General features: G+C 47.2%; 1 protein-coding gene across 1 annotated transcript; it reads left to right on the forward strand.

Annotated features, from left to right (window-relative positions):
• Positions 1–255: 255 nt before the first annotated feature.
• On the forward strand, positions 256–7811 carry PPIF (peptidylprolyl isomerase F). Its single transcript, XM_086616267.1, has 6 exons — positions 256–438; positions 2694–2724; positions 3580–3668; positions 5868–5964; positions 6796–6871; positions 7248–7811. The coding sequence occupies exons 1-6, from the start codon at positions 256–258 to the stop codon at positions 7381–7383; spliced, it is 612 nt and encodes a 203-aa protein (XP_086472393.1). The 3' UTR covers positions 7384–7811.
• Positions 7812–27943: the final 20132 nt, after the last annotated feature.

Genomic DNA, 27943 nt, shown 5'->3' on the forward strand with positions numbered 1-27943 from the left:
CGGTTCCCTTCCTTCCCCTGTCCCTCCCGGAGCCGGCCGCCAGCATCCCGCAGCCGAGCCCGCACCGCCACCGGCGGCACCGGCAGCTCCGGCGCCTCAGGCAGCCTCTGCCCGCAGCGCCGCCGCCATTTTGCGCGGCACGCCGCCCGCCGCCCCCAGCGGGCGCTGTGGCGCCGCGGCGGAGCCCATAAAAAGCCGCGGAGGCGCCGGCCGCGTGTAGCCGCGTGTGCCGGTCGCCTCCCGCCCGCCCCCGGCATGCTGGCGCTGAGCGCCGCCCGCCGCCTGCTTCGCCCGCCCGGCGACCTGCTGCCGGCGGTCGCCCGCGTATGGAGGGCCGGTGCCCGCGGCTGCTCTGGGGCCGGCGTCGGCCCGCCGAACCCGGTGGTGTACCTGGACGTGGGCGCCGACAACCAGCCGCTGGGACGTGTCGTGCTGGAGGTAGGGGCGCTCGGGCTGCCGCGGGGGCGGGGGCTGCCGGCAGCGCAGCTGGCGCCGGGGCGCGGGGGACGGTGCCCGGGGAGCGCCCGGGCATGGCGGCAGGTGAGCGGCAAGGTCAGAACAGGCCCGCGGGGCGGGGGCTGGCGCGGCGGCCGGCGCCGGCTCCCGGGGCCGCGGGGAGGGCGAAGCCTCCCCCGATGCGGGCGTGAGAGGGGCCCGGGGGGTGGCAGCCCTCGCCAGACTGCCCGAGCCGCTGCCCGGCCGCCCTCGGGGCTCTGCGCCCGGGGCGAGAGGGCGGCGCGGCGGCTCCCTCGCAGGCGGGAGGCGAGCAGGGGTCGGGAGAGGGCTGGAGCGGGGCACCTGTCTTCGGCTCGTCACGGTAACGCTTAGCCGAAGCCATCCCTGCGGGATGGGGCTGTGCAGTCGAGGGTGGTGGCGGCCCCCAAGGCGGAGGTTGGGCCGCGCTGTGGTAGGAGCCTCAGCGGAAGAAAACTTGGAATTGTAGCATGAAAGCTGTAATACTGAACAAGAGTAAACTTACTGCGGAAAAGCACCGCTGGCTTGGGAGAGACAAGCATGCTTCCAGGAGCGATGAAGTGCCCGAAGCCCCTGCACAGCTCTGGGGGTCCGGAGCTGTCGGCGAACGGCCGGACCCTCGCCTGGCGCTTGGCTGCTCCGGGGGCAGCGTGCCCATACAGCTCTTCGGCCCCTCTCCAGTTTGTCCTGCTTTTCCCCTTTTTTTTCCCTGGGTGCTTACTGTTTGATTCTCAGTCTTGAGTTTTCTGAGGTACTGCCTCTTTGAGCTTCCTGCTTCATGTGCGTTGGAAGGTTGGCGCAGCTCTGTTTGAACTGGCAGCTAGCTCGACAGCCAGCTAGCAGCCAGCTTTATCATTAAAAATTCAGTCTTTGAAATGCTCAGCCATTTAAAGAAGGCCTGAACAGGAAAACTGTGGTACACTCCACTCCTACGTAAAGCATGATAAGCACTGGGACTTCAGTTGTGGTAGCCTACGTATCCTTAGGGCCAGGCACGTGCCTCTGAATAAATGTGTTGTGTAGGGGAAGGAATGAGGGCTGCGCTCCAGAACCATGCACTGGAGGGGCAACGCTGCTTTTCCGAATTGCTGCCTACTGAGTGAACTCGGTGTGGCCTTCTGCCTCCAGCACCTGTGTTGGGTCTGTATCGATAGATCTTTTTCGAAATGTGGTTAATAAAGTTCTCTCTAAAAGTATTTCTCATGAGGTTAGAGCCCAATTCATTTTTCTTCATTGAAATGTCAGTATATAAATTAATTGGACATCACCAACTCTCATGTTCTCAGGAGGTAGCATTCAAGAGAGTCATAGGTAAAAATATTGCTGTGCAAGTTCCTTATTCATCAGTGAGATTTAGTAAATGACTGGACAGTGTTATAAAAAATAGCATTAATGTTACTATATTTCTTTTGGCAGCATTTCATTTTCATGTTAAAGATTTTTTAGTGTGCCCAGTTTACAGAGAATCTGAATGTATTGCAGCATCGCCTCGATCTTTGGCTAAGTTGTAGTTAAATTCAGCTGCAAATTATAGGCATCCAAGGAGAAGGCATCCCAGGGAAGGAACATTGACCTCTTGCCACAGCCATGCTGTTCCTGGGTGCCTGCTGCTGGCCACTGTCAGGATGCCTGACAAGATATAAAACTTTGGTCTGACCTGATGTGGCCATTTTTATGTCACTTTTTCCAGGCAATTATAGCACCATACGTTTTTAAGAGTAGTGAAAAGATGTATACTAACCAAAATCAGAAATTTTTGTTGGTAGCAAATGTGTATGTAACATCATGAGTCAGTTTTAATATACAGTTTCTGTTCTTCTTTTTCCTTCGTCTTTTCTGTGGATTTCAACTGGTGGCTCTGTGCTGAGGAGACTTTGATCTCTACAGTTCTACTGGAACTGGCTTTGATACTTGGTGTCCCTCATAAAGATTCTTCTTAGTTGTTGCCAAGTTATTGTGTTGATCAGTGAAATAGTTGGACACTACTCAAGTTGTTCTTCATTAACTGGCCAAAAGTTGCATGGAGGGGATATTTTTAATTACCAGCCAAATGCTTGGAGAGTCTTAAGATGTTCTTGGAATTTTGGGTGGCTTGTGATTTCAGACAGCTCGTCTCCTTGGGAAGAGAGTTCAGTTGTACCAGCCTCCCATTATAAGTTTTTCTACACATATATGAAAAATCTGACTTACTAATTTGTTTGTTTATTTTTCTTTAATAGCTGAAAGCTGATGTGGTTCCAAAGACGGCAGGTAAGACAGCATCTCCAGAATTTCATACTTCAATATTTAAGGTTTGGATTGTGATTTTCAGGAACAAGAATATTCTGTTATCTTTTGAAAACTATTTCCATATTCCATCCCCATTTGTTAAATAGAGAAGTATGATACACACTTTGTCAGAACAGTGCTAGTGAGGAGTTATGATTTGTTGTTGTTCCACACAGTTTCGTTTTGTAATTTGTGCCAAACTGTACTGTCCATATGTTTGGTTATCAGGGATAAATAAATATGTTTAAAACCACATTAGTTTTGCATTAAAATCAAACTGTGAAGCAAATAGGAAAGAGTAAACCAAAGGGATGGTGTCTCTTGGAGTTTCCAAGTGCACTCATGTTACAAAGTTTTTTTTGTTTTATCACATGCTTCCTTCCTCGTCTGTTTATTTAGCGGTTCTGAAAAACTTGTACTTTTCTTTCACTTTCCAGTAGATTAATATCCTTAAAAAAATACAAACAACAACAAAAACATCATCTTCACAATTACTATAGAGAACAAAGGCATAAAAGTCAGAAAATAAAATCTTAACCCCAGAGTGGTGGGTTTGGGGGGGAGGGAGGTTGGACTTAAGATATAACACCAAAACAAAAGGGAAATGAGAAGGAAAAAGGATGTGTTTGTACCCTGTTCTGAGGCTAAACAAGCTTTGTTTCCTTAGCTTTTGTAACAGAGGAGTTTTTTTTAAAGCATGGAAACAAGTAATAAATCAAAAATACCTTAAAGATACTATAAAATTATTGCAGTGTATGAACTTGGGACGTAGATAATCCAGTTATGTTTGATTATATTATGTATCATGTATGGCAACATTATGCTTTGTTTTTGCAGAAAACTTTAGAGCTCTTTGTACTGGTGAAAAAGGATTTGGATATAAAGGATCCACTTTTCACAGAGTGATTCCTTCATTCATGTGCCAGGTAATGTTGGTGGGTTTTTTTTTACTTTTGCTATTAAATTCATCTGTATGTTATTTATATATTTTTAGAACCAGTTAGACTAATAGTAGCGTTTTAAGTGGCTCAGTTCTGCTCTAGCCTTGGCTAACTACAGCATGAAGAAGTGACAGTGTGACTTGCATTTCTGATCTTTTTGCTACTGCTGTTGCTTAGCACATCTTTTCTACAAATAATTGTAAATTATGCATAGACTGTCTTAGAAAACCTGGTTTAAGGCTTTCTGCTTTTTTATAGTAGTGTACTTTAGTGTGGGGCTTGTTTGGCAAAATAGCACTTGCTTGGGAGAAGCATGTGTGGGTAGAAGGACAATCAACCTTGTGTTCTAAGTAAGCTAAGAAAACAATGTGTCCGTTCTTTATTCCTAGTAGGATAATTGTTCACAATAGAGAATGTGGTTTTTAATATTTTTTTTTCTGAACGTCTCTCTAATATGGAGGGGAGGAGGGAACCAAAAGGGTTAGCTAGGGTAAATTTTTGGGATGACACACCTGAAATGGAGTTTGTTCTGACTTAAAGGATGAATCTTTCAAAATTCTGAATTAGAGTCCATGCATATTACCAATTTTTTCTTAAGCAGCAGCAGCAACAACAACAAAAAACAAAGGGAAAAAGCCTTTTTTTCTGCTGTGCTTGACAGATGAGCAGAGTTTCAGCTGCTGTAGTGCACTGGATTGTATGATTCCTGGTGATCCTCTCTTCCCTTTAAAGAAACTACATTTCACAGCATTGCATCATAGAATGGCTCTGTAAAAAATTTGAGATGAAGGTTATAGTAAGCGTGCTTTATTTATTAACTGATGACCATGATGGTCCCCCTCTCCTCACTTTTTTTTTTTTTAGCTAAAAATACAGCTGTCAGCTCTCAGAACAAGAAGCCCCAGTCTTATGACCTGTTTCTACGAGAAAGGAGACAGGTCCTTTACAGCGCGTTTATTATCTTGCCTTTAAAATGAAAACTCAGGTTTTGTGATACTGACGAGACAAAGTTTAAAAGTCTTGCTGGGGTCAGAAATACGTAAATATAAGAAAAATAGAAATCCTACTCTCAGTTCTACCACTAGTTTGTGAAGTTCTATGTAAGTCTGTTCTCCTTGCCTCCCTGTTTTGTCCTCACAAATGGACCCAAAATGAGGATACTAGGTGGTTGACTCTGTGGTACAGTGAGATGATGAACTGGTGTGTAGAAATTACTTGGTAGTCATTACCGAAGTGGAAATACTGCCATAGGTTTCAAATATTTTGAAGTGAGAGGAAACAGTACAGGCCTTTCCACTTGTTGAGATGGAGTGTTAATATGATTCAGGCCTAATTGTATAGGTCATCATACCCAGGATTTGGCAATTCAGGTGCCTTGTGGCATGCAGAGCATACTTGTGGGACTGCGTAGGAGTAGCTGTAACACCCCCTGTAATAGATGGCTCCAAGTGAGAAGGCGGGGATGAACGTGACATGAAATACTTGTTCAGTACAAGTTCTTTGCCAGCATGGGTGGTGTCACTTCTGGGAGAGCAGATGACAGGTGGCTTGAAGCAGTATTTAGTAGCCACCTCTGGGAGTCACTGTGGCTGGTTTTTCATTTGTTTGTTGGGTTTTATGTGTCTAACCAAAGGCAGGTGGTCACATCTATCCCAACAAACAGCATGTAGCTGAAGGAAGTTTAAAATAGCTCAGGTGTTACACTTAAACAACAAAACCTAGAAATAGCAAATAGTAATAATGGAGAGCCTGACCAGTATTTATACCTGTTGAGAGAAAGACAGACAGATGGGAAAAAAAGAGTCCTTAGGTTTTTCTTATGGTAGTGAATTTGGGTGATTTTTGTTTTGAAGCCTTTGAGGTGTTTCTTAAAATTACTTGTATTTGTTGGATCACACTAGGGAACAAGGCTGGTAACACAGAAGGGTGCTTGTTGGAGTTAGGGATTTCAGCTGGAGAATATCGGCAATATCTGGAGCAGAAATTTACTTCTAGCTTGATTGTATCGTCATCTAGTTACATAGTTTTAAATCCTCACGTGACCATACTCATTCTGAACCTGAAGAAAATCTGCTGATTTTATTACTTTTAAATTAGAGCAAGGAAGTATATTTTCAATAGCATCACTTCTTGTGTAAAATAATACTTGTGTGCTACTAAAGTTAATAGCCGTTTCTGTTTCAGGGTGGTGACTTTACAAATCACAATGGAACTGGTGGAAAATCTATTTATGGCAGTAGATTTCCAGATGAAAATTTCGTACTTAAGCATGTAGGACCTGGTAAATAAACATATTCTTTCTATCTTCTAATGACTATTAACCTATAGAGCATTGTTTATGTTATGTTTATTGTTTTTAAAAAATAAAGTTTTTTTTAGATATGTGGGGCATTTGGTAGTTACAGAAATATCAAAGAAGTTTAACAATGCGTTGTCCCTGGCATGTGCTTATTTGTGTTGACTGATGTACAAACGTAAGTCAGCCTGTAACAGGTGACGTTGCCACTCTTGCTCTTACTATAAAAGGGACTGTGAAAAATAAAGTATGGAATTTTTGTATTTTACATACAAATTCTACCAAGTAAAGTTCAAGCAGTAAAGTTATTGCTTTTGTTTTTCTCTTTCGTGAGTCAGACTTGGAACTTTTACTTTGGTGATTACTGCAGAAGTGAAACAAAGCAATCTGAGATTTCTTATTTACTAGATAACACAGGCACGTCCCTTTAAGCTCCATTTAAATCGGGGGAAAAAATAAAGGAAAAGCCACACATAAGATTTGAATTCTGCAGTCTCTCTGCTTTGGATTGTTACTTTCTCATCACAGGAAACTGCTGCTGCTGTTGAACCACGGTAGAGGTTACCTGGTGTTAAGCACATTCAGGATGTGTACAACTAAATATGTTGCTAACACTCTTGCTGTGGCAAGAAGAGAAGCTGAGCTCAGGGGAATAGTCAAAGACAAAAAGTTGGCATTAGAAATACCTGAAAACAATGTGAGACTGTCACATCTTCAGTCTGTCCATTGACTAGACTAATGTGCAGAGGAAAAAAAATTGTCTTCTCTGCTGCATACTTGTTATACCGATCTAATAAGCTGCTGCTGCTGTTCTAGGTGTTCTTTCCATGGCCAATGCAGGACCCAATACGAATGGATCTCAGTTCTTCATTTGCACTGCCAAAACTGACTGGTAGGTTCTCAGCTCTGCATATTAACCTGGTGAATGGACGCCTGGATCCAGAGGGTTTGGCTTTTCTTAGTTTTTTTTTTTTTTGTTTGGTTTGTTTTGGGTTGTTTGTTTTTAATTTCCAAATCACTTGACTCACAATGGAAAATAAATTGGTTTGTGCTACTTGAGGGAGGAAGGGTCGATATCCCTCATAATGCTTCTTAAGGTCCAGAGCTAAAAGGAGTTCATGTCACTTTTAGAGCAATTGTGCCTTTGCTATAGAGTTCATCAGCTGGTGAGAGCAATGAAGATCTGCTAACATCCCTTCACTGAGCTCTGTTTGGTTCAGTCTTTGTGTTGTTTTAAGTATAACTGCCTCTGTTTATTTGTTTTACAGGCTAGATGGAAAACATGTTGTTTTTGGGCATGTGAAGGAAGGAATGGATGTCGTGAAAAAAATTGAGAGCTTTGGTTCCAAGAGTGGAAAGACCTCCAAAAAGATTGTCATTACTGACTGTGGCCAGCTGTCCTAGCCTTTTGCCCTACCATTCAGGACAACTTTGATGCTGTGAAAAAATGATTCATAAAAAAAGGAAAACATTTCTGATCCCATGAGTAGCGTCCATAGAACTATATTTTCTATTTAACTTGGTTCAGCTTTTATACTTACACTGAATGATACTGATTAAAAGCATAAAACAATAACTGAAACGTGTTTTAACTGGGCTACCTGGGTAGTCGCACTGTCACGCTGATTTGGTAGAATCCCATTGCGTTCTGAAAGAAGTCAAAGTATGGTCACCCAGAGCGTTATCCGACTGTAGCGTTGATACTGCTGGTGGTATTTGGATGCGTCAGGTGTTAGAATCGGTGGTGGAGTTGACAACTAAGTATTCTGTAGTTGGGGGTTAGCTATAAATCGAGAAATACTGTGTTTCCTTTGGTGCTAATAAGTGCCTATTCCGTTGTTTGTCTCATCGTTTTGAAAAAAATAATACTAACTAGTGCTCTCAAGGCTGTCTGCAACACGACTGTCAGATGTTCTCTTTCTGTGTCTCAATTTAAGTCTATCCAGTAGAATTAATGTGTGGTTGTGGGATTTTTAAAATTATTTCTGTGTTAATCTCTTTTTTTTTTTTTAGTAGTCTCAGACCACTGTTTAAAACTGAATTCTACCTTACTTTACTTCAATGGAGCGTTTTGACTTCTGGGTTAAGCAAATTGCTTTAGGTTGAGTTAGCCTACTACGAGAGCTCTACCTGGGCAGTAAGACCACAAATTAGCCAGCAGATCATGGGACTTTTTTACTATGCAACTGTGAACTTAACTTGAAGTGCGTTCCTGCTCTGAGATCTGGTTCTGAGAGGAATGCAGCACAGTTCTCAATAGATAGCCTGTTTTGGCACTTTGAGAATATAATCAGAGAATAACGAGCTTGCTTGAGTGAGAAACAGGTTTCATTGCTTTTTTTGTCCCGCTGGTCCTGCAAAGTCAGCCCACCTTAGGTATTACTTGGGTTATGATTTCTTCTCGTGCATCATCATCAGAAGTCAAAATGGTCACCATGAAAGCATAAGGCCTGATTGGTGCAGCAAAATCATTATTGTTGAGGTTGGTGCATGAGAAGGAAAGAATTCAGCTCATCAGATAAACACATTTTGTTTGTATGAACCAGTATGTTTTACGTGGAGTGCTTGAGCAGTAACAAATGTTGGAACCTCACAACATCACTTTCAGATTCACTAAAGCTGTAAAGTATTAATGCTTGTAGGGAAAAAGCATTTGACTGTTTCTGTGCAATAATCTTGTTACTGAAGAGAAGAACAAAATGCGACGGCTCTCTTCAAATGTGAATTTACTCCCATTGCATTCTGATAATATGTGAGTTTAAAACTCTTTTGCACTGGATTTTTTTTCCACTGAGGGCTGCTTTCTTGTGTGTGTGAGGTAGTATTCAGAGTGTAATTTTGCAGAAAATGGAATTGAAAAGCTTTTTATTCTTCCTGCTATAGCTGTTTCATCTTTCTTTGTAGTATTTTTGAAATATTGATTTGTGCTGGTTTGGCTTATTTCAGTTTGATAGAATAATGATTTTTTTTTTTTATGTTCTCTTAATTTGTATACAAAAAATAATTAAATACAATTCCACCACACACAAAAAAAAGTCTGTTCCTTTCTTAAATATGGCTTTGCACGTATTTGGAAGCAGGAGCGTGAGGACCTGGAGCCTGTGGTGTTTACTCGGGCTAGTCTGTTCTGTCCGCTTTGCAGTCGGTCTGATGCAGCGGTGTTCAGAAGCCGTGCTCGTCCTCTTGCTGGTGCATCTGAAATACCTGCTGCATGGGTAGCAGTTCAGGTTTTGAGACTGTTGTCTTGTGTGGTTTATTCCATCAATTCACAGAGATAACGGGGAAAGTGTAAATTTACGTTTTTTTTCTTAATTTTCTGAATTCTTTTTCGAAAAAATTGGTAGTTCCACCTTTTTGCAAGACAGTTGAGGAAAAGCTCCCTCCTTACTGTGTGGTCAGAGATGACCTTAAGAATTTGGTATCTTCCTGTGTATCAGCGGTGTTTGTGAAAACTGGAAAGCCCAATGGAAGATGCTTTGCCACAAACCAATCCATTTTCTCAGGTCTGTGTTAAGCCTTAAATAAGTAGTAGTATTATGCATGTTACAGTGATGTATTACATAACAGCTGTGGCTTTTATAGGTGCGTTTATGCCCTAACTTCTGAAACGTAGAAGTCAATTTTCCATCAAGGCTCGCAGTCTTGACCAGAAGATAACTGCTAAGACGTGCAGAATCACTGTGGTGAGTGACACTGGTTGCAGTTTCTCGCTGGGCTGGCTCTGGCTTCCAGGTACCAGTCCTCTGCACGCTTTTCTCTGCCAGAAGAAAGTCTTTGCTGCCTGGGAGCTTAGAGCAGCGTTACGTGAGTCTTGATGTTTTGACAAACTAAACAGGTCAATCTCTCAAAGTTTTCTTACATAAAGTATCTTCCTCAAAATGTATTTTTCTGGGGTTCTGTTCTTCGTGGTTTTTCTTTCTTCCCCCCCCCCCCCCCCCCATTGAAAAAGAAAAGGCACAGAACTCTATTCCATTAAGTCTTGCACCCTGCAGCATTGGAAGGTTGTTCTTTTACTTAAAATACACAACTACAGCTGGTGCTAAGTATACCTGAGCTAATTTTAAGAGGTGATTGTGGCACCACAGGACACCACAACAAGGGTTGCAGGACCTTGGCATGCTGGATGGCTGGCCCTAGCCCCTTTCAGTCTTGGGTAGCTTGTCCACTTCTGCGCACAATCCAAAGTCAGGATTGCAGCTCTTGGGTAAGTACACAGAAATCATCCTTTTCTAGTAATTCTCTGCTGGGATCTAACTTTCTACAGGATGCTGTGTGCCTGTCTTCTCTCCTATTATGGAGTTGTTCAGCCTGGAGAAGAGAAGGCTCTGGGGAGACCTTCTAGCAGCCTTCCAGTACCTAAAGGGGGCCTACAAGAAAGCTGGAGAGGGACTTTTTACAAGGGTGTATAGTGACAGGACAAGGGGCAATGGCTTTAAACTGAAAGAGGGCAGATTTTGGTTAGATCTAAGGAAGAAATTTTCCACTCTAAGGGTGGTGAGGCACTGGAATAGGTTGCCCAGAGAAGTTGTGGATGTCCCATCCCTGGAGGTGTTCAAGGCCAGATTGGATGAGGCTTTGAGCAACCTGATCTAGTGGAAGGTGTCCCTGCCCATGGCAGGGGACTTGCAACTAAATGATCTTTAAGGTACCTTCCAACCCAAACCATTCTATGATTTTATTAGCCCTCGTGTATCACAAACAGCTACGAGAAGCAAGTTCTCCTTTTGCAGCCTTGCTTAATGGTTTTGTCAGTTTCCAAATCATGGGTTAGAACAGGAAGAGTTAGGCAGTGCCACCACTTGTTTGTGACTTCCTTACTCCAGCATTTTGTGCCCCTTCATAGCGAAATGATGTATGTTACAACAGCAATAAACTCTGCCTGCCTCACAGCTCTGGCATTTATGGAAAAGGACTTTGACTTTTAAAGTTAATCCACTTCAACTGAGATAGGCAACTGCCCAAAATGACTTTTAAAATACATTTGGATGTTAAATGCATATGCTATCGTTGTCTTCTGCTGGTAAAAACATTGATCTTAAAGCAATTCAGAAGATGGTTTGTTTTAAAGCAGCTGAGTGATCCCAGAGTGACTAATGTTATTCATGTATATATTAAAAATGAGAAAAATTGCTGCCATACAAGTTGAAATACAGTGTGATTAATTTTCTTCCGTCCTCTGCCCGGCGATTTGTTAGTTCTGTGCTGCTTCTGGCGCAGCAGCCCTGGGGCAGAGCTGGCGCTGGGCTGAGGTGCCCCGAGGCGCTGGGCAGGCCCTGCTTTCGGGGCGGCAGAAGGATTACATCAAATCTTTGCTTTTCTGTTGTGAGAAATAGGTCTCCCCACCAAATTTTCAGAGCGGAAATTACTTTTTCCCCCCATTGCGGTGGATTGCAATTGTCCGGTTTGGTCCGATCCTTGGCTTCTGTCGCTGGTCGCAAACCGTCGCGTACTTTCGTAATGACTCAAGCAATCAATAACTTGCCGCCTGCCGTTGCCTTCGGCAGATCGCGGGTGTTAGCGACCCGCTGCCCCGGCTCGCTGCCCGGTGCGACGCGCTCCCGCCGGGCCCGGGCGGGCGGCGCAGAGTGGCCGCCGCCCGCCAGGGGGCGCCACGCGCTCGCCCATTGCGTGCTCGGCCGCCGCCGTGACGTCAGCGCTGACGACTTCGGCGGCGCCGCCTCCCTAATAACCGCGGAGCCGGCGCTGGAGATCCCAAAGCACCGCCGGACTGTGGTGAGAAGCGGGTAGAATTAGCGCAGCGTTGGTAACAAACTGTCCTGCCGGTTCCTTTCAGCTGCGCTGAGCTGCGTCCAGTTAGTGCCGAAGCAGCAAAAGCTGCCCCTGTGTGTCTTGCGGAGTGCAAACCCCGAGGTCCCTCGAGGGGCTGCTTCCGTGGGATGAGAAGACAAATTAGTAAAGTAACGTGTTTCCCAACCACAGCCGCGCATTGCCACGGTCTGTGGCTCGCTGAGATGCAATGGAAGACATTAAAATGCAGTATATCGTCTGGAACAGTGTCTGGGGGGGACTGCTGGTTAGAAATCCTGCTCGACTCCCAACAGGTCACGGAAGGAAGGAAGGTGTTCAGTCGGGAGCTGTGGTTTTGCAGTGAGCTGTGGGATGGCGGGTGGTGTGCTGCTGCCGGTTCTCACCTGGATGTCTAGAATAGAAGTTTGCACGCTGGAGGAGAGGTTGGCACAGCCAGGCTGCCTCTGGGATGAGGCGCGGGCACACCGGGAAAAGAGCCTGTGGAGCGAGCTCCGCGGTGGCTACTGCTGACGTACTTCCAAATGCAACACAAGTAAGAAATAACATGCTCGGAGGGCACCCTTAGGTAAAGTGCAAATAAATACACACAGAAAAAAACGAGTTTATATTTCAAAGTTGTCTCAATAAACTCACAAATGTTTTTGTTTAGTCTCATGTTTTAATTATTTGTTCCAGACTTTTTGCTTACATAAATTGCTTTCTTTGGTGCTAAGACTGAGGCTATGTCTCTTTGTTTATAGAGTTTAAATGCTTTGAAGTCAAGACATCCGAGGTACAAAAATGTTGTTCTCTTTTGTAATGCTGTATACTCCGCTGGTAGCAATATATCAACAATCAGAGCCTCAAAGAAGTTAATTACTTAGAGTACAAATCATTTTACGTGACATTTCAAGGACAATCTGGATGTCCTGCTGCTAGCTGAGAACCTGTGGTTGGACAAACACTTTCTACCCGATTTAGAAGTAACCAGGCTAAAAAGACATTGACCTTCAAGTGAAAAACTTTTAAATCTTCAACTGCAGATTTTTGTATTGAGTCTGGCTCTGTTTAAAGACATTGTATGAACCAGTTGGCCACAGGTGACTTTTGGCCCAAAATCTTCACCTCCCAAAACATCAATTTGTTGCACTGTCAAACTGAAAACTGAACCTTGTCAACAACTGTTCTGAGCCTTGACATTCCTTCTCCAGTTATCAGCTCTCTGATTTTTCCAGTACAGCTCTGGATACACCTTTTCCATGCTCTCATGCCTCCATGCGGTCCCTACATCTGCCAGGGGATGCCAGGCGAGGTGCTGCATCCTACATTAGCCATGGGTGAGCTGCCAGATGGTGGAGAGAAAAGAGCCGCGGCACCATGAAAACACAAGTACCTCTCCCACGTAACCTCTTTCCCCTTGAGCCGGTTGAGGCCTGGGAGCCTGACACCAGGTCCAGGCCGTGCTGTGCCAGAGGCTGGCTGAGCCCCTGCCTCGTTCCCCTGTACACAATTTCCATCCTCATGGGAGGGGACTGTGTATAGTTTGCTTCATGTGAGCAAAACAGTTCCCCTTAGTACCCAGCTGGGTGAGGGCAGACAGAGAGACAGACAGAGATGAGCAGTGGTTTCTTCTTCTCCTCAAAACCTCAAGAGAAGGAGCTTCTGCTCCTGCACAAGGTCACCCATCGTGCCCTGACACAGTGGAGAGGTTGGCTTGGGGGAGCCATAGGACAGAAAGGCTGCATGTGGGGAATCAGGTGACTCACTGCTTTGGGAGGCAACCAGGAGCAAAGAGGTGTTTTTGTCTTTTGTCAGAGCTGAGGGCAAGGGTGTCAGGGACTGGCAGGGCATGATTTTAGAGCTGGGATCCAAGAGGACCTTCACTGCGAGCTATAAAGAATGGGAGATGAAGGGGCTTGGAGGTAACTCTCTGAGGCAGGAGAGCTTGCTGCGGTAGGAGGGGGAGGTGGTTCTACTGTGGGGGATCTGAATGAGGACCAGCTTGTCTGACTTCAGGTGCCGTGCCTAAATGCAGAAAGGTTTGAGGGACCTCACTGCAGAAGGTCATCAGTACCTGCTGCCTGTTCTGTCGGTGGTGAAGGAGATGTCCTGGGACATGGCTAGAAATAAAATGTTGCTGGTGTTTTTGGCTTGAGTTCAGTGCAATCGTATCAGAGGTTAACACTGACTCCGAATTGCTCATTGTTTATTGGCAGATTAAGTGAACAAAAACCTAGAATTCCGTCATCATTGGGACTGATTAAGTTTGAGAAGAATGGAGGAAAACTTACTCAGCAGCACATCTCATCATCTCTCAGAAATTCAGCAAAACATTCAGGTCCCAAAGGGCCCAGAAAAGAGCAGCATAAATGAGCAGATAACTGAGCTTCAAGCTCTAAAACTGCTGCTCCAGTCTGCCTGTCCCTGGTTAGAGGACCGTTCTTCACCTGGTTCGATAGCACACCATGCACTTGGCTTGATTTTAGCCCATGCTCGCTCTGTATATATGTTTTTGGCGGATTAGAACACAGGTCGTAGCTTGTGTGTAAATGTCAGCGTACGTCCGACAAGCAGCAGCCCTTGCTGTGGGTGCTTCAACGTGTGTATGTTTCAGCAGAGCACCTGCTCAACCGCAGGGCTTGGCGAGGGTTTCTCCAGCTGTCCTCCCACCATCCTCTCCAAATGTGGCTGATGCAGCTGCAAGCAAGTGGGTGTAGGGTGAGGGGGGACAGGCACAGCGACTGCCCTGCACTGCTGCTCCTCCCCAGGGCCACCTCCGCACAGAGGCAGGGCATGGCTGGGATCCACCCCAGCACAGGCTGGAGAGAAACCGTCCCTCTCCAGGCAGGAAGGAGCAATGGCTTCATGGCATTTATTAGTCATTAGGAAGTTGCGTTTCTTTTTGAATCTGTATCCCGGACCTGAAGGCTTGAGGTGGGCAGGTCTGGCCGCATGGGCTGGACCAGGGCTGCTAGTGCGGCTGTGTTCTCCTCTGACGGGTCACTATTTTTAACCACCCTTGAGAAACGTTGGCATGAATTCCCGGTTCTTTTTACTAGGCAGGACAAAACCCACGTAACCAGGGAAAATAACCGGCTGTGTCTTTAAGATGGGGTCAGGAAGAAGTTAAAAATGTGCAGATACAGAGGTTTGGGGGGGGAAAAACTCTGTCACCATTCTCATTTTCACTCACCTCCTACTTAAAATTCATCCAGGAAGGTAGGCAGAGGAACACAACAGCTGCTAAAATTACTAGGTGGAAATCATTTTTAGCAGGCGCAAGCGTCGTGCGGTTTTCCTGCTCGCTCTCTCCCCCTCAGCTCTGACCTCATCCCCAGCTCGCTGCAGTTTCCCCCAGAGAGGCTTTCTTGTCGCTGGTGTCTCTCTAATGACGACGGCTGTCACAGCCCAGCCAAAGGCAATCTGTTCCTGATGTGTGGCAGCTGCAACGCCAGCCTCCGCCGGGACCCCGGCCTCGAGCAGGGGCCCTGGGCCGGGCTCGTGTGGGTCTCAGAGGACTCGCTGCTCTGACCCCACCACTGGCACAGCTGACACGAGGTGGTCCTCGGAGACGCGGAGGAGTGCGAGGAGGAGGGGGCAGCTGCTAGCAGTTAGGCTTTGCCGGAGCAATAAATTTTGCGTTAGTACTAAACAGTGCACGCTCCGAGTGATGCAGCGTCTTAGGGGTGGGGTATTTTTCCCTGCCAAAAGTCAGCGTTTGGTTAGGATTTTATTTTTTTGGAAGCAGCGTTGCTATTAATGTGATGGTTGCCAAGGCCAAACAAAGTGCAAAGTGTCCTTGGAGAAAGCCGCGCGATTCTGTGCATTAGAAACGGGGGGATGCCAGCACGCAGTCTCTGCCTGTGCCGCCAGGACCATATAAATGCTTCTGCTACATTTTTTTTTTTAAAGAACGTTTCCTTGCTTAAACTGTAGAAGCTCAAGCATTGTGCTTTTCGGTCTGATTCTTTTCCAGCATGGGGTTGCGCAGCTGGCGGGAGGAGCGCGCAGCGGAGCTGAGGCTGGGCAGGGGCTATAGCTTGGGGCCAGCGCACGGTTACGCCCGAAGGCAGAGCTGCGGCCGTGTCCCCCGCCCTGCGCGCGGCGTGGCGTTACGTAGCTCTAACCCACTGACCCTCGGCCCCTCGACTCCCTGTCGTACGCAAACAATAGGCTGGCCCTGTGCAACAGGGGAACGATGCCGATTGCTGCCCGCCCGGGCACCACGAGCATTCATTACCCATGGCTGACAAGGGAGGGCTTTAAGGCTGCTGCTGGGTCTGAGGCAGCACCTTGGATCAGGAACCAGCACCGACTTTGCAGGGCACGGCGTGCGCACACCAGGTCAAGCAGACCAAAGCCGCCTGGAAAAAGTAGCCCTTTGGCTCCGTTGCCACCCTCCTCGCCCTCGCCGTCACCCGCTGTCCTCTGCGCGTGGTCAGTGGTGCCCAGCAACAGAGCTCAGAGCACGGGACCTACAGAAAGGGCTCATCCCGGGCTGCTGACACGAGGCTGTGCAGCTCAGTGCCCCGAGATACTGACTCCCTCCGCCCCACAGAGGAAACACGAAGGAAGCTGCGATTTATCCCACTGCCTGAAGATTTGGCCGCGACTGTGGCACCCCTGGGTCAGTGGGGTGCTGGCAGAGCTTTGTCGTGTCCTGCAAGGAGGGAACGTGCTCGGCCATCACGCGGCAGAGCTCCCAGTGTGAGACGCACTCTCCAAAAGCGTGGCTGCCCTCCCGATACAGCAGCATGCTGCCACCTGCAGCACCCACAGCCATGAGGCTCCGAGGGCAGGGCTGGACCGGGCTGCTCCCCATGACGTGATGCGAGATGGAGGTTGTGGCCTCTGCTGGCTTTCCTTTCCTGGTGCGAGGCTGGCGGCGGGGCCGGGCACCCTTTAATGTCCAGCTGGATCTTACCCTGTACTAAAGTAACTCCCCTGCTCCGCAGCGAGAGCACGCTGTTCCCTCGGCTCCCCGTGATCACCCGCCTGGAATCATGCCTTCATAGAATCACAGAATGGTTAGAGTTGGAAGGGACCTCAAAGATCATCTAGTTCCAACCCCCCTGCTATGGACAGGGAAACCCTCCACTACACTATGCTAGCTTCTTTCCAGTAAAGCCACCAGCAAAGGCAGGTGTTGGCCAGGGGCAGGTGTTGACCGTGAGGCCGTTCTCCAGGTGCATGTGGTGTTTGTGCCCTCACCAGTCTGTGGCCCTGGTGCAGCAGCTGTGGCTGCAGTGGAGGAAGATGGAGGGGCTCCAGGCATCTGCCTTCAGCGTGTGCTGCTCCCACCACCTGGGCAGAGCAGGGGCCTCCTGGCATGGCCACGGAGCTGGGGCTCCTGTCACTGACCCACCTTTGGAGAGCGAGGGCGGACGCGGCTGCCCTGGCTCCCAGCAGCGCTCCAGCATCCCTTTGGGTTGCGGGCTCGTCCCTCTGTGGAAAATCTGGCTTGTCTGGCTGAAAGCATCAGTCCTAAATCGCTGAAGTTAAAAGAGGTACAAGGATTTAATATATTGGCAAAAAAACCCTTGCTCTCTGTTAAATGCTTTCCTTTGCAGGGTGAACGGAATCGCACACAGCTTGAGGGCTCAAAACACAAGAGAGCAGAAGAGATCAGCAGCGGATTGACTGGCCACCTCTGGGGCAGCTGCTGATTCAAACTGTGTGTTGGAACTGACTGTGTCACGTTGGGTCAAGGCAAAGCAGTTTGTTTTTCTAGTGCTTTTATTCTGTGTCTTTTCCAGTTGTTTTGAAACCACTGGAAAAGTGGTTTGATGCCCCTGGATTTTGGAAAATAGTACTCATGCACACAGATGCAAGACAGCATGACAAAGGAAAGGTGGATACTTCTTTTGGTTGTAAGGATAACTTCACTTCTAGGGTGAACAGGAGGATTATATGATGGTTAGTTACAAAACGCATAGAAATTGGTGTAGAACAGTCTTGCTCTTCCCACCTTTTCAGCACTGTTCTCTTCATGCTGAAATAAAAGGAAATGCTTTTTTCACTTCACAATAATATGAAACAATTTTCCAGAAACCATCCTGGCCCAGATCTCCTTAAGCAGAGCTACAAAACCGCATCTGGCTCAGCACACAATTCACAAGAGAGGACGGCCAAACTGTGCCCTGATGGCTGGATGACATGCCCTTCCTGGGAGGTCCTGCTGCACCCAAACCCAAAAGCTGTGGCCGGCCCCTCATTTTACAACCCTGCTTCTTGGCCACACTTGAAAATGTGGCTTTTGAAGTTTGCAGCTAACACTTCTCTCTGCCATTAAGGTCTGATTCCTGAGGAAGGTGGAGGAGGCAGCGGGCGCTGGGGGGGCCAGGGGCTGGTTCCCTTCACCTGCAGGCAGTACAGCAGTGCTTCCCAGCTGCTGCTGCTATTTTTACTGCCATTTAATTATTGCCCCAGTTAATGAGGCTTATATGCTCTCCTTCCCTGGCTGTTTCAGAGGGTGTCTGAGGAGCAGGGTGACAGGGGGCGCCTCCAGCCACGGAGGGAGGGATGTCCTTTGCTGCCAGTGTCATGTCTGAGGTGCGGCAGCAGCATCCTTCATCATGGGGGCAAAATAATGTATTCCTTCTGCTTTCTATTTTCTTTGCTTTTTGAACTCAAAATACAGGTGAAAGAGCAAGGGCACAAGATGGAAGAGAGACAAAGCCGTGATAACATGCAGCGAAGTGCCAGGTGGGTCAGTGAAACAGAAACAACTCTGAAACCAAAACAGGGCAGTGTGGACGCAGTGCATTGGAATACAGAAGAAATTAATATTTTATATCTATAGGAGAGGAATTGATACAGTATTTCAGAAAAAAGATTGAGGTAAACTGATGTATTTTAGAGGCCACAAAATTGAAAAGATGAGAGGACAGATTTGTTAGCTGGGGACTCAGCTGTGTATCTGAGCCCGCAGCTGGGGAGCAGACACGAACAGGGCACACAGCTACCTGCACCTGCTGCAGGGCTGCACATTTCCCTGTCCCCATTCCTCCTGCCAGTGCTGGCTCAGGGATTCCTGAGCCTGAGCCATCCCGCTTGCCCGCAGCGAGGGGCTCTGTGGACTTGGCGGGTGGGAGCCTTTCCATCCCTCCTGCCTCGCTGGAGCTGGAACGAAGCGGCAGGAACGAGGATTTCCCAGCAGGCCTGGGGGTCACCCTGGGAGCTGGGCTGGTGGTTCCCATCCAGCTGGCAAGCTTCTGCAGAAAGAGTTAGCATGTGGCAGCATTGCCTCCTAAGCCTCTAAATGTAACTTAAACTTACAGCCTAAGGGCTCTGCCTTGCTTTCAGTGGGACTTTGCAGCTGCAGACACTATTATTCCGCCTAAGAGAACTCAGTTCCCTTTTTCCCCCCTTTTGGGGCATTTGGAGCACGGCCTGTGCCAGCTTTGTCTACCCAGAAGCTGCCTCGTTTCCTCAGGGATGAAGCTGATGGTTTTTCAATGGTTGCTCACAACCTACAGATAGCGTAGGTTTGTTCCCTGTTGTTCTTCAAGAGCAGGGCCCCTCAGAGAGCGGACTGAACTCTGTATCAAGGAGTCAAAGGGTTAAAATAATATTGCCCCAGCGTGTCATTGCTGACTAAGGTCCTGGGCTTAACAAGACCCCAAATTGTTCCTGTTCCACTGATGTAATTTGTTATTCTGAATTTCCTCCATTTTGTTATGTCGATGTTCCCATCTCTAAAGTCGTAGCTTCAACACACATTCTTCAATCACTCTCTCAAAACCTGGCAGAAATCTGAGTCTGGATGATAAACTAGTTGTGATCTTGTCTGTATCTGATATTGTTCACCTGGAGAGCCAGTTCCTGCTGATCAGGGTGCTGAGGCTGATTCTGTGCCCAACTCAGACGTCTCTGGCTCATTCCCTGCTGCTCTGTCACATAAGTGTGATGTGCTGGGAAATGGTAGTGGTCCCAAAGGGGGAAAAACATCAGGAAAAATTACTTCTGCCCATGTGGTGTGATCCTCAGATCTTCAATAATCAGTGAAATTTTTACCTTATTCCAATCTAGTGTAATTTACTAGGATGAGACTCTTTCCTCCTGGGGAAACACTTAATTTATAGCCAGTTATTTCTTATATCTCATAGCTTTTTTCTATAGTCTTATAGCTGGGGTACCTCAGTGTTAGGGTCCCAGTGTTGAGGTGGCTTCATTGCTACCAGACCATCAGTATGAATGAGGACAGACAGTGTTTTACATGTATTTTGTACTAGCTGGCACAGAGCAATGGAAAGCTAGAAAACAAAACCACAGACTATAGAGGGGAATGAATAAAAACAAAAAAATAAGCTAGGTCCTTTATTTTTGGAAACTCTCCAACAACCTCTAATATGCATTAGTGAGATATCGACTTTCTGCCTTGCAGGATGAACTATAAAATGTTATATCTTAGCCCTGCACATTTTCAAGCTCCTTGTTCTTTATTACAGCCACTGGTTTATTAAAACTGGAAATGAACCTAGACCAAACCTCTGCCTGACTGTGTCTGAGTGGCTGCATCCAAACCCTGCAGCTTTTGAAAACAGATCTCTTAATGTCTAAAACAAAACCAAACCCAATACAACAGCAAACAACTTCTCATTTCTCCTCCCTTAGTTCCCTACCTGAACAAAAATCCTCGTTCCTGGATGTACAAAGCTATTGGGTTTCTTGGGAAACTCCTTGCCCACTAATGTTGAAGGCAAAAAGCCCAGTGTGGTTAGCAGTGTCTGAGGATTAAAACTCAATCCCTCTTGAAACTCCTCCCGAGCATATATGATCAATGATGAGTTTGAAAGTATATTATTTCTACTCTTTTTGAAGTCCATTGATATGATTTTTTCTGTTTGTAAGACTAACTGACAGTAAAAGGTATTAATTTCCCATCACTCTGTTCCAAATTGTCCTTCCCTTGTCCTTGTATTTTATGATCTCCATGAAGGAATGTTGTCCTCTGGATCATTTTTATTGGCTTTGCGTTTTAATAATCAGCATTCATGCTTAATACAGCAGTTTTCCGGTAACAAAACTCATAGCTTAAAGAACCCAAAGCAGCCCTTCTTTCCCTTGGACAGATTTGAAATGTGATTACTTTTATAAGTTATAAATAAAGGTCTGGTAGTTGATGTTTAGTGGGAAACTCTCCCAGTGTATTTCAGAGCTCTATTTTTCAGTCTCCTCCGATAAGAAAGCTGCTGACCTGGCATTTTGGGGAGCTGGGTTTTGTGCTCTATGTTCCTGCTGTAGCTGCCAGGGGTTAGCAAACCTCCGGGCTGCTATGTGGCCAAAGCAGGAGCTGCCTGGGCCGCTGCCCTCCCTGCCAACTGTAATGCCACGCTGGTGGGTGCTGGGTTTTGCCTGTGAGCTGCCGGATCAGGGTCATCTTTGGGCCATCAGGTTGCTGCCCCCAGTGTCTTGCTTTTGGTGGCACCTCCACCAAGACCTGGGAGAAGGGGTCCATGGCAGCCCTTACCCCCACCTGAGCACCTGCTGCCGTTTACCCTTACCATTAGAGATGTTCATCTGGGACAGCACATATTGATGGCTCCTGCTTATGTTTACACCTCTGGCAGAGTTTGTTTAAATAGAGGTGGCGCATCTCCCCATTGTTCATGTGTTGTTGTTTTCTTCCCCGTGGTAAGACACTGGGCAAAGTCTCAGGGTGGGAGGACACAGCCCCAGGGCGAGCGGGGACTGGCCAGCCCTTCCTGCAGATAAGCCACCGCTGGCTTCATCGCTTGGCAGGCTACTGATGTGGCCGTGGTTCAGGGAGAAATAGAAATCTCTAGTGAATAAATGAATGGCTTCGACTAAAAGCAGCTACTGACAAATATGGCTGAATTACTGCATGGATTTTGTAAAGTGAAGTGTTTGCAGTGATTAAAATGACACCTATAAGCCTTGATTTGCAATAACAATGTTTTCTCTTGACCTCATTTGGTGAGATCGTTTTGTACCAGAGATGGACTGAAGACATTCACAGACCTAGAGGTTTCCTGAAGGGTTTGTAATTTGGCAAAGGTGTCTCTAAATGACCTGGCAGAAGTGCTTGGTTTTGAGGAAAATGTGCTGGTCTGTTATTGGGGTTCCCTGCCAGCCTGTGCTAGAGAGTTGATGTTTTTTTTCTTCTCCATAATCTGCTCCAGCAGTTCAGCATAGGACAGGTCAAGGGTAAAGTAACTCTTGTCAGAAAAAAAACAAAAGCTGTAAAAGCAATCTTTCTGATGCTAGTGGGTGAGGACCCAGTAAAAGAGATGATGATTCAGCTTAAAGCCTGCTTCAATAACCAGAAAAAAAAAATCTAGTATTTAAAATAGAAATAATTTTCTCTTTGGACTGTGGTCAGGTTGGAATCAAGTTTAATTCCTTCAAGCTATGCTTTCCCTCAAACACCATTAGTTTTCAGAAGCTTTCCTAGGAGAAGTCAGTTCATTTGTCTTACAGCTCATCGTGCTGCTGGACTCTGTCTCAGTGGAGGAGGAAGGCTGGGCTGTAACTGCAGCCTCTCCTAATGAACTCATGCCTGTCACATATCCAGGACTAGATGAGCTTGTCTGCCCCTTGCACCCACCCAAAATATAGCTATGTCCCAGGGAGATGACCTCCACCTTGGGGCCCGCAAGGACTCAGCGATGCTGAGGTACGCACAGGCTGATGCATCCCTGCCTGGGGACTGCCAGGACGTACAGCTCAGGTAGTGCTGCCAGAAAGAGATGCAAGACAGCAGAAACTGCTCAGCTTTCCTATCCTGCAATCCCAAAGAGCACAGAGACTGCAGTTGCACCGGGAAGCGTGCAGGGAGTGTGCTACTGCAGGCAGCTGCCTGTCCCTCCCCAGGTGGAAGACAGCAGGAGGGCCAGGAGCTTGTGACAGCATCCCAAAGACAGGATTTCCTTTTTTTTTCCAGTGCCTGATATGCACGTGCAAATAACAAGTGAGATGAATTAGAAATGCTCATTAATGACAGAAGTATCATATAATTGGCAAAACTGAACCTTAGAGTGTGATTTGCTTGCATGAAACGTCAGTGCCTCCAGCAATAGCCTGCTGGGGCTGGCCCGGTGGTGACACAGACATGAAAGGCAGTGCGTGGTGAGAGAGGCCTTTGATGTACCTGTGAGATAGAATCATAGAATCATGGAATGGCATAGGCTGGAAGGGACCTTAGAGATCATCTAATCCAACCTCCCTGTCATGGGCAGGGACGCCTCTCAACTAGATCAGGCTACTCAAGGCTCCGTCCAACCTGGCCTTGAACAGCTCCAGGGAGGGGGCATCCACAACTTCTCTGGGCAATTTATTCCACAGTCTTACCACCCTCGTACTGAAGAATTTCTTCCTAAAATCTAATCTAAATCTGTTCTCCTTCAACTTAAACCCATTTCCCCTTGTCCTATCAGTGGATACTCTTGTAAAAAGTCCCTCCCCAGCCTTCCTGTAGGTTCCCTTCAGGTATTGGAAGGCAGCTATTAGGTCTCCCTGAAGTCTTCTCTTTTCAAGGCTGAACAATCCCAGCTCCTGCAACCTGTCCTCGTAGCAGAGGTGCTCCAGCCCTCGGATCATCTTTGTGGCCTCCTCTGAACACGCTCCAACAAATCTATGTCTCTCTTATGGTGGGGACACCAGAACTGGATGCAGTATTCGAGGTGGGGTCTCACAAGAGCAGAGTAAAGGAGGAGAATCACCTCTCTTGACCTGCTGACCACGCTTCTCTTGATACATCCCAGGATGTGATTGGCCTTCTGGACCACATGAGCGCACTGCCGGCTCATGTTGAGCTTCTCATCTATAAACACCCCCAAATCCTTCTCTTCAGGGCTACTCTCAACCCACTCTGTGCCCAGTTTGTATTTGTGCCTAGGACTGGCCCGACCCAGGTGAAGGACCTTGCATTTTGACTTGTTGAAGCTCGTGCACTTAGCACTTGCCCATTTCTCAAGCCTATCGAGGTCCCTCTGGATGGCATCTCTTCCCTCAAGTGAGTCCACGGCACCACACAACTTGGTGTCATCGGCAGACTTACTGAGGGTGCACTCAATGCCGTCATCCATGTCGCTGACAAAGATGTTGAACAGCACTGGACCCAGAACAGACCCCTGAGGGACACCGCTTGACATTGGTCTCCATGTAAGCATCGCACCATCGACCACAACTCTTTGAGTGCGACCATCCAGACAGTTCTTTATCCACCGAGTGGTCCATCTGTCAAATCCGTACGTCCACACCAGGATGTCTATCTGTCATGTCTGGGCATTCCTGGTGTGCACAGGAGACAGGGCAAGGCTGTCATGTCAGAAGGGGCAAATGGGACGGCTCAGGCTGTGCAGCCCAGTGTGGCTCCTGACATGGCTCCTGACCTGGCTCCCAAGCTCTTCCCTGAGCTCCCCTGTCCGTACTGCCACCATGGCACCTAAAACCTTAGGGATCCAGGCTGCAGTCTTGGAAGAGATTAGAGATTTGGCTGATAAAACCAAGGGTATGACGTAATGGGCTTCACGTTCACTTAGGATGAAATGGCTTTCTGATTTAAGAAAAAAGTAACTGTAACTTCAATAAAGCAACTGGGAGGTGAATCGGAATTTGACACCTGATAGCTCTCCTGAAGTAATCACCAAATGCGATGCGGGGTGAGAGTGTAGTCAGTGGCATTTTACAAGGATTGAGACTTCTGAACGGATTCCCGATCGATCCTTTTCATCAATACCAATGTAAAATCACTGCTGGTAAAACTTATGGCCAGAATGACGATAAACAGATAATGATGATACCAGGGAAGTCAGGCACAGTAATGACAGTGACTTGATGAGTTCATGTCTACAAAAGTGTTTTTTATATAGCCCACTACAAAGTTGTACTTCTGAGAACATGAATTATAGATAGAGTGAGTGTTACATCCTAAAACCTGTGTGTTTGAAGGAGTTAAGGGCTGCAGTGGATGCAAAAACTCAGCATGAGCTTCCGTTAGGGTGCTGTGGCGAAAGGGCGGCTGTGATTGCTGGGGGTAGGAAGCAGAAAGAGGAGGAAGCTGTCTTTAAAAAGGAGAGACAAACAAAGACATGCTCTGTATGATTCAGGGACTGTTTTCAAAAGACGTTGAAAAACTAGGCAAGTTGCAGAAGAGAGCCACAGAAATGATTTGGACTAGAAGAAAATCCCTTATAAAAAAAAAAACTTTTTAGCTTAAAGGAAAATAAAGCAGGAGGGAGGGGGGCAGGAAAGGACTGAGAGTGACTTAATTACACTATGTAAGTGGAATGTGGGAAAAAATACCGGGTACTTAATTTACCATACGAAGGCACAAAAAGACACACCACCTGGAATCTGAGGTGTGCAAACTAATGTAGGAAATGTGCATCAACTTCTGACCGGTGAGGATTAGCTTTGGACCAAGCCACCGATTGATGCAGGTCTTCCAGACCAGACGAAATGCCTCTCTTCGAAGACGTGCCAGGAGAATTATGAGGCTAAATATGAGTGTAACTGGCTGAGATTTAATGACTTGTAGCATATGGGCTGTCAGAATAGATGGTTTAATGCTCCCTTTTTGACTCTGCATTTAAACCCCTCTTTCCTGATGTGAATTTTGGCTTCTCAGCACTCCTTATCATTTCTTTCTACTCTTGTTCTCAGTCTGTTCTTGTAGAAGTTACATACACTCTCTCTCTCTCTCTCTCTCTCTGCTTTTATTGTGCCACTGCAGACAAAAACTGGGGTTTTGAAGGTCCTGAGGGAAGTTAGACTCCCAGCTTCATCTGAATTCAAAGGGAACTGGGTGCCAAACACAGATCTTGTGAAAGCCTCAACCCAGAGCCCTGAAATTTGGTGTAGCTTTGAAAACTTCATAAAAAGCAAGCTTACTGATAGTGGGCTGTCTTGAGTTTTATTCCTTCATCTTAAGCATTTTTCTGATGGAGGTTCTATAAATATACACTATAATGACTAGAAATAAGAGAGTACATGTCTGGCTGTCACATACAAATTTTCTGTAAGGAAAATCACTGCAGTTATTTTACTGGCTGGTTATCTCAAAGCAGCAAGTATCCAGACAGTTGTCTCCAACTGTTGTTATTAAATTCAGCAGGAAATCCATCCTGTCCAAAAGAATTATTAGTTTCCATTGCTCCTGGAAATGTCCGGAGATGTTAATTTGTGCGTGTTTGTGTTGCACAAGTAGCCAGCCAGTGAGTAGGGCCATGGTTTGATCTTGTCCCCGAGCTCTGGGAGCTGGGTGGCAGCTGTAAAACCAATGTCAGCTTCTAGGCCAGGGGATTATTTATGAAGGCAAGTCTTCCCAAAACACCCTGATTGCTCCAGCTATAAATATGTTTCACATCACAGGGCAGCATTTGAAATCAGCAGTTCAATGTCTCAAAGCAGGGCCTGAGAGCCATTAGCAGCAGTCTGTGCCATGAAGAAGTTGGCATTTGTCAGCTATTTCTGCCCAGAGGTGAGCGAGATACCACAGCTTCCCCTTTTACTTATGGAGGAAATAACCATGGCGATCTGGTCTTTGTCAGCGCTGTAGATGCTCAACCACAAAGCAGCGGTCCCTCATTTATACCGTAAGTCGTTAGGGGTGGGAATAGTCTACCGAAGGGAGCGAGAAGCAGAAGCAGGACAGAGGGGGATTTTGCCTTGTTCGATTGCCCAGAGCAGAGCTCCTCCTTGGCAGCCTCAGTGTCCGTGCAGAGGGACCACCCGGGGTCCCTGACCCCTCGCTGTGCAAGGACCGGGGCTGTAGGAACCCCAGCAGTCCCCAGGGGTGCTGCCAGAGACGCTGCGCTGCCAGCCACCCTCCTTGCTGCCTCCACCGCCAGGCGGCCAGATGGCGAGGTGGCCATTAAAGGTAATTCCTGGTGCTCCGCCAACCTCCAGTGTACAGGGTTCCCTCTCTTCCTTTCTACAGCACAGGAGAGCTTGAACATACCCCCCAACTTCCCCACTGGATGTCTGTCCTTGGCTGGCAGACAGCCGATGGGATGGAGAAGCCGGCGTGCTCAGCCTTGGCCTGGCTTCGCACTGTGGCGTTACTTCTCAGGTCACGTCGGCCGTACAGAAATGATGGATGTTATCCTGGCGTAGGCTTGGCAGCCCATCAGTGTAATTGCAGCGCTCAACCACCAGCCCCCATTTGTTTTCCAGAAAGGGAAAAGCTTTAACGTGTTTAGAAAAGTTCAGATTTGTCTTTAAAACTCTGGTTCAGCTTGAAAATCATTGTTTCTGGCAAACTACATACACGAACGTTTTTAAGGGGAGTTCTGCATCAGGTCTCCATTTAGCTCTCAGAAGCACCTCAGCCCTGTATTAGCTGTCTGTCTGGCAAAAGTCTTCTGGAGAAAAACGACAGCACAGAAACATGCTGCCACAGCCTTGAGAAAATAACCGGGCAGCACAGGCACCGTTCAGATGTTTGATTTTGTAAAGGATCCTTCTGGACATAAACCAAACAGACCTCGGTGAGCACACGCATGGGTACCGGGGCTCACCGTCAGCGCTGCAGCATAACACGCTGTAGGGAATAGAGGCTGCGGTGCTGGTGTGGGGCAACCCCCAGCACCAGTGGGGCAAGGGAAAGGCCAGACACGAAGACGCCGGGCAGCACCACAGCGTCCTGGCACCAGCACGGGGTCCACGGGGTTTGGGACTTGTGCGAATGGCTTTGTGTGGGTGCCAGCTGGTTGCGCCTCAGCCGGAGGGCGAATCTCTGGTACAGGAAGTTTCTCGGAAGCCATCGGCGTTTCACGGTGTCCTTCCCATCTCGTCCTGGGTGCGTGATGGTGTACCCAAGGAGCAGTCAGCCTGGCTGGGCTCATCCTGACATCAGTGAAACCCGCACAACATCCTTTCCAGTGTAGGACCGGTCCGCAGGGCTCTGAGATAGGGGCTGTACCTGCCATTCACCTGGAGAAAACAGCTGATGGCCAACAAGGCTTGATGTGCTGAGGTTGTAGCTGCACTGAAGCTGACCACCTCATTTATTTTTAAGGAACAGTTTCAAATACATGTGTAACTTTAGAAAGGCAGTGCGTTGTTTTGCTGCAGTCAGCGCCATGTGTGCTTTATAAATCATTAATAAGTGTACGACAAACCCTGCAAGGCTTTGGGTTTTATCTGCTGCACTTTACTGTCACCACTCTTTATGGCTGGGATGCCTGTGTCAGCCAAGGAGCACTCCTCCAAAGGCTAATGAAAACCCTGCTCTCATCTTCTGCTGACA

This window comes from Tauraco erythrolophus, chromosome 9, assembly GCF_009769465.1.
Source record: "Tauraco erythrolophus isolate bTauEry1 chromosome 9, bTauEry1.pri, whole genome shotgun sequence".
Lineage (NCBI taxonomy): Eukaryota > Metazoa > Chordata > Aves > Musophagiformes > Musophagidae > Tauraco > Tauraco erythrolophus.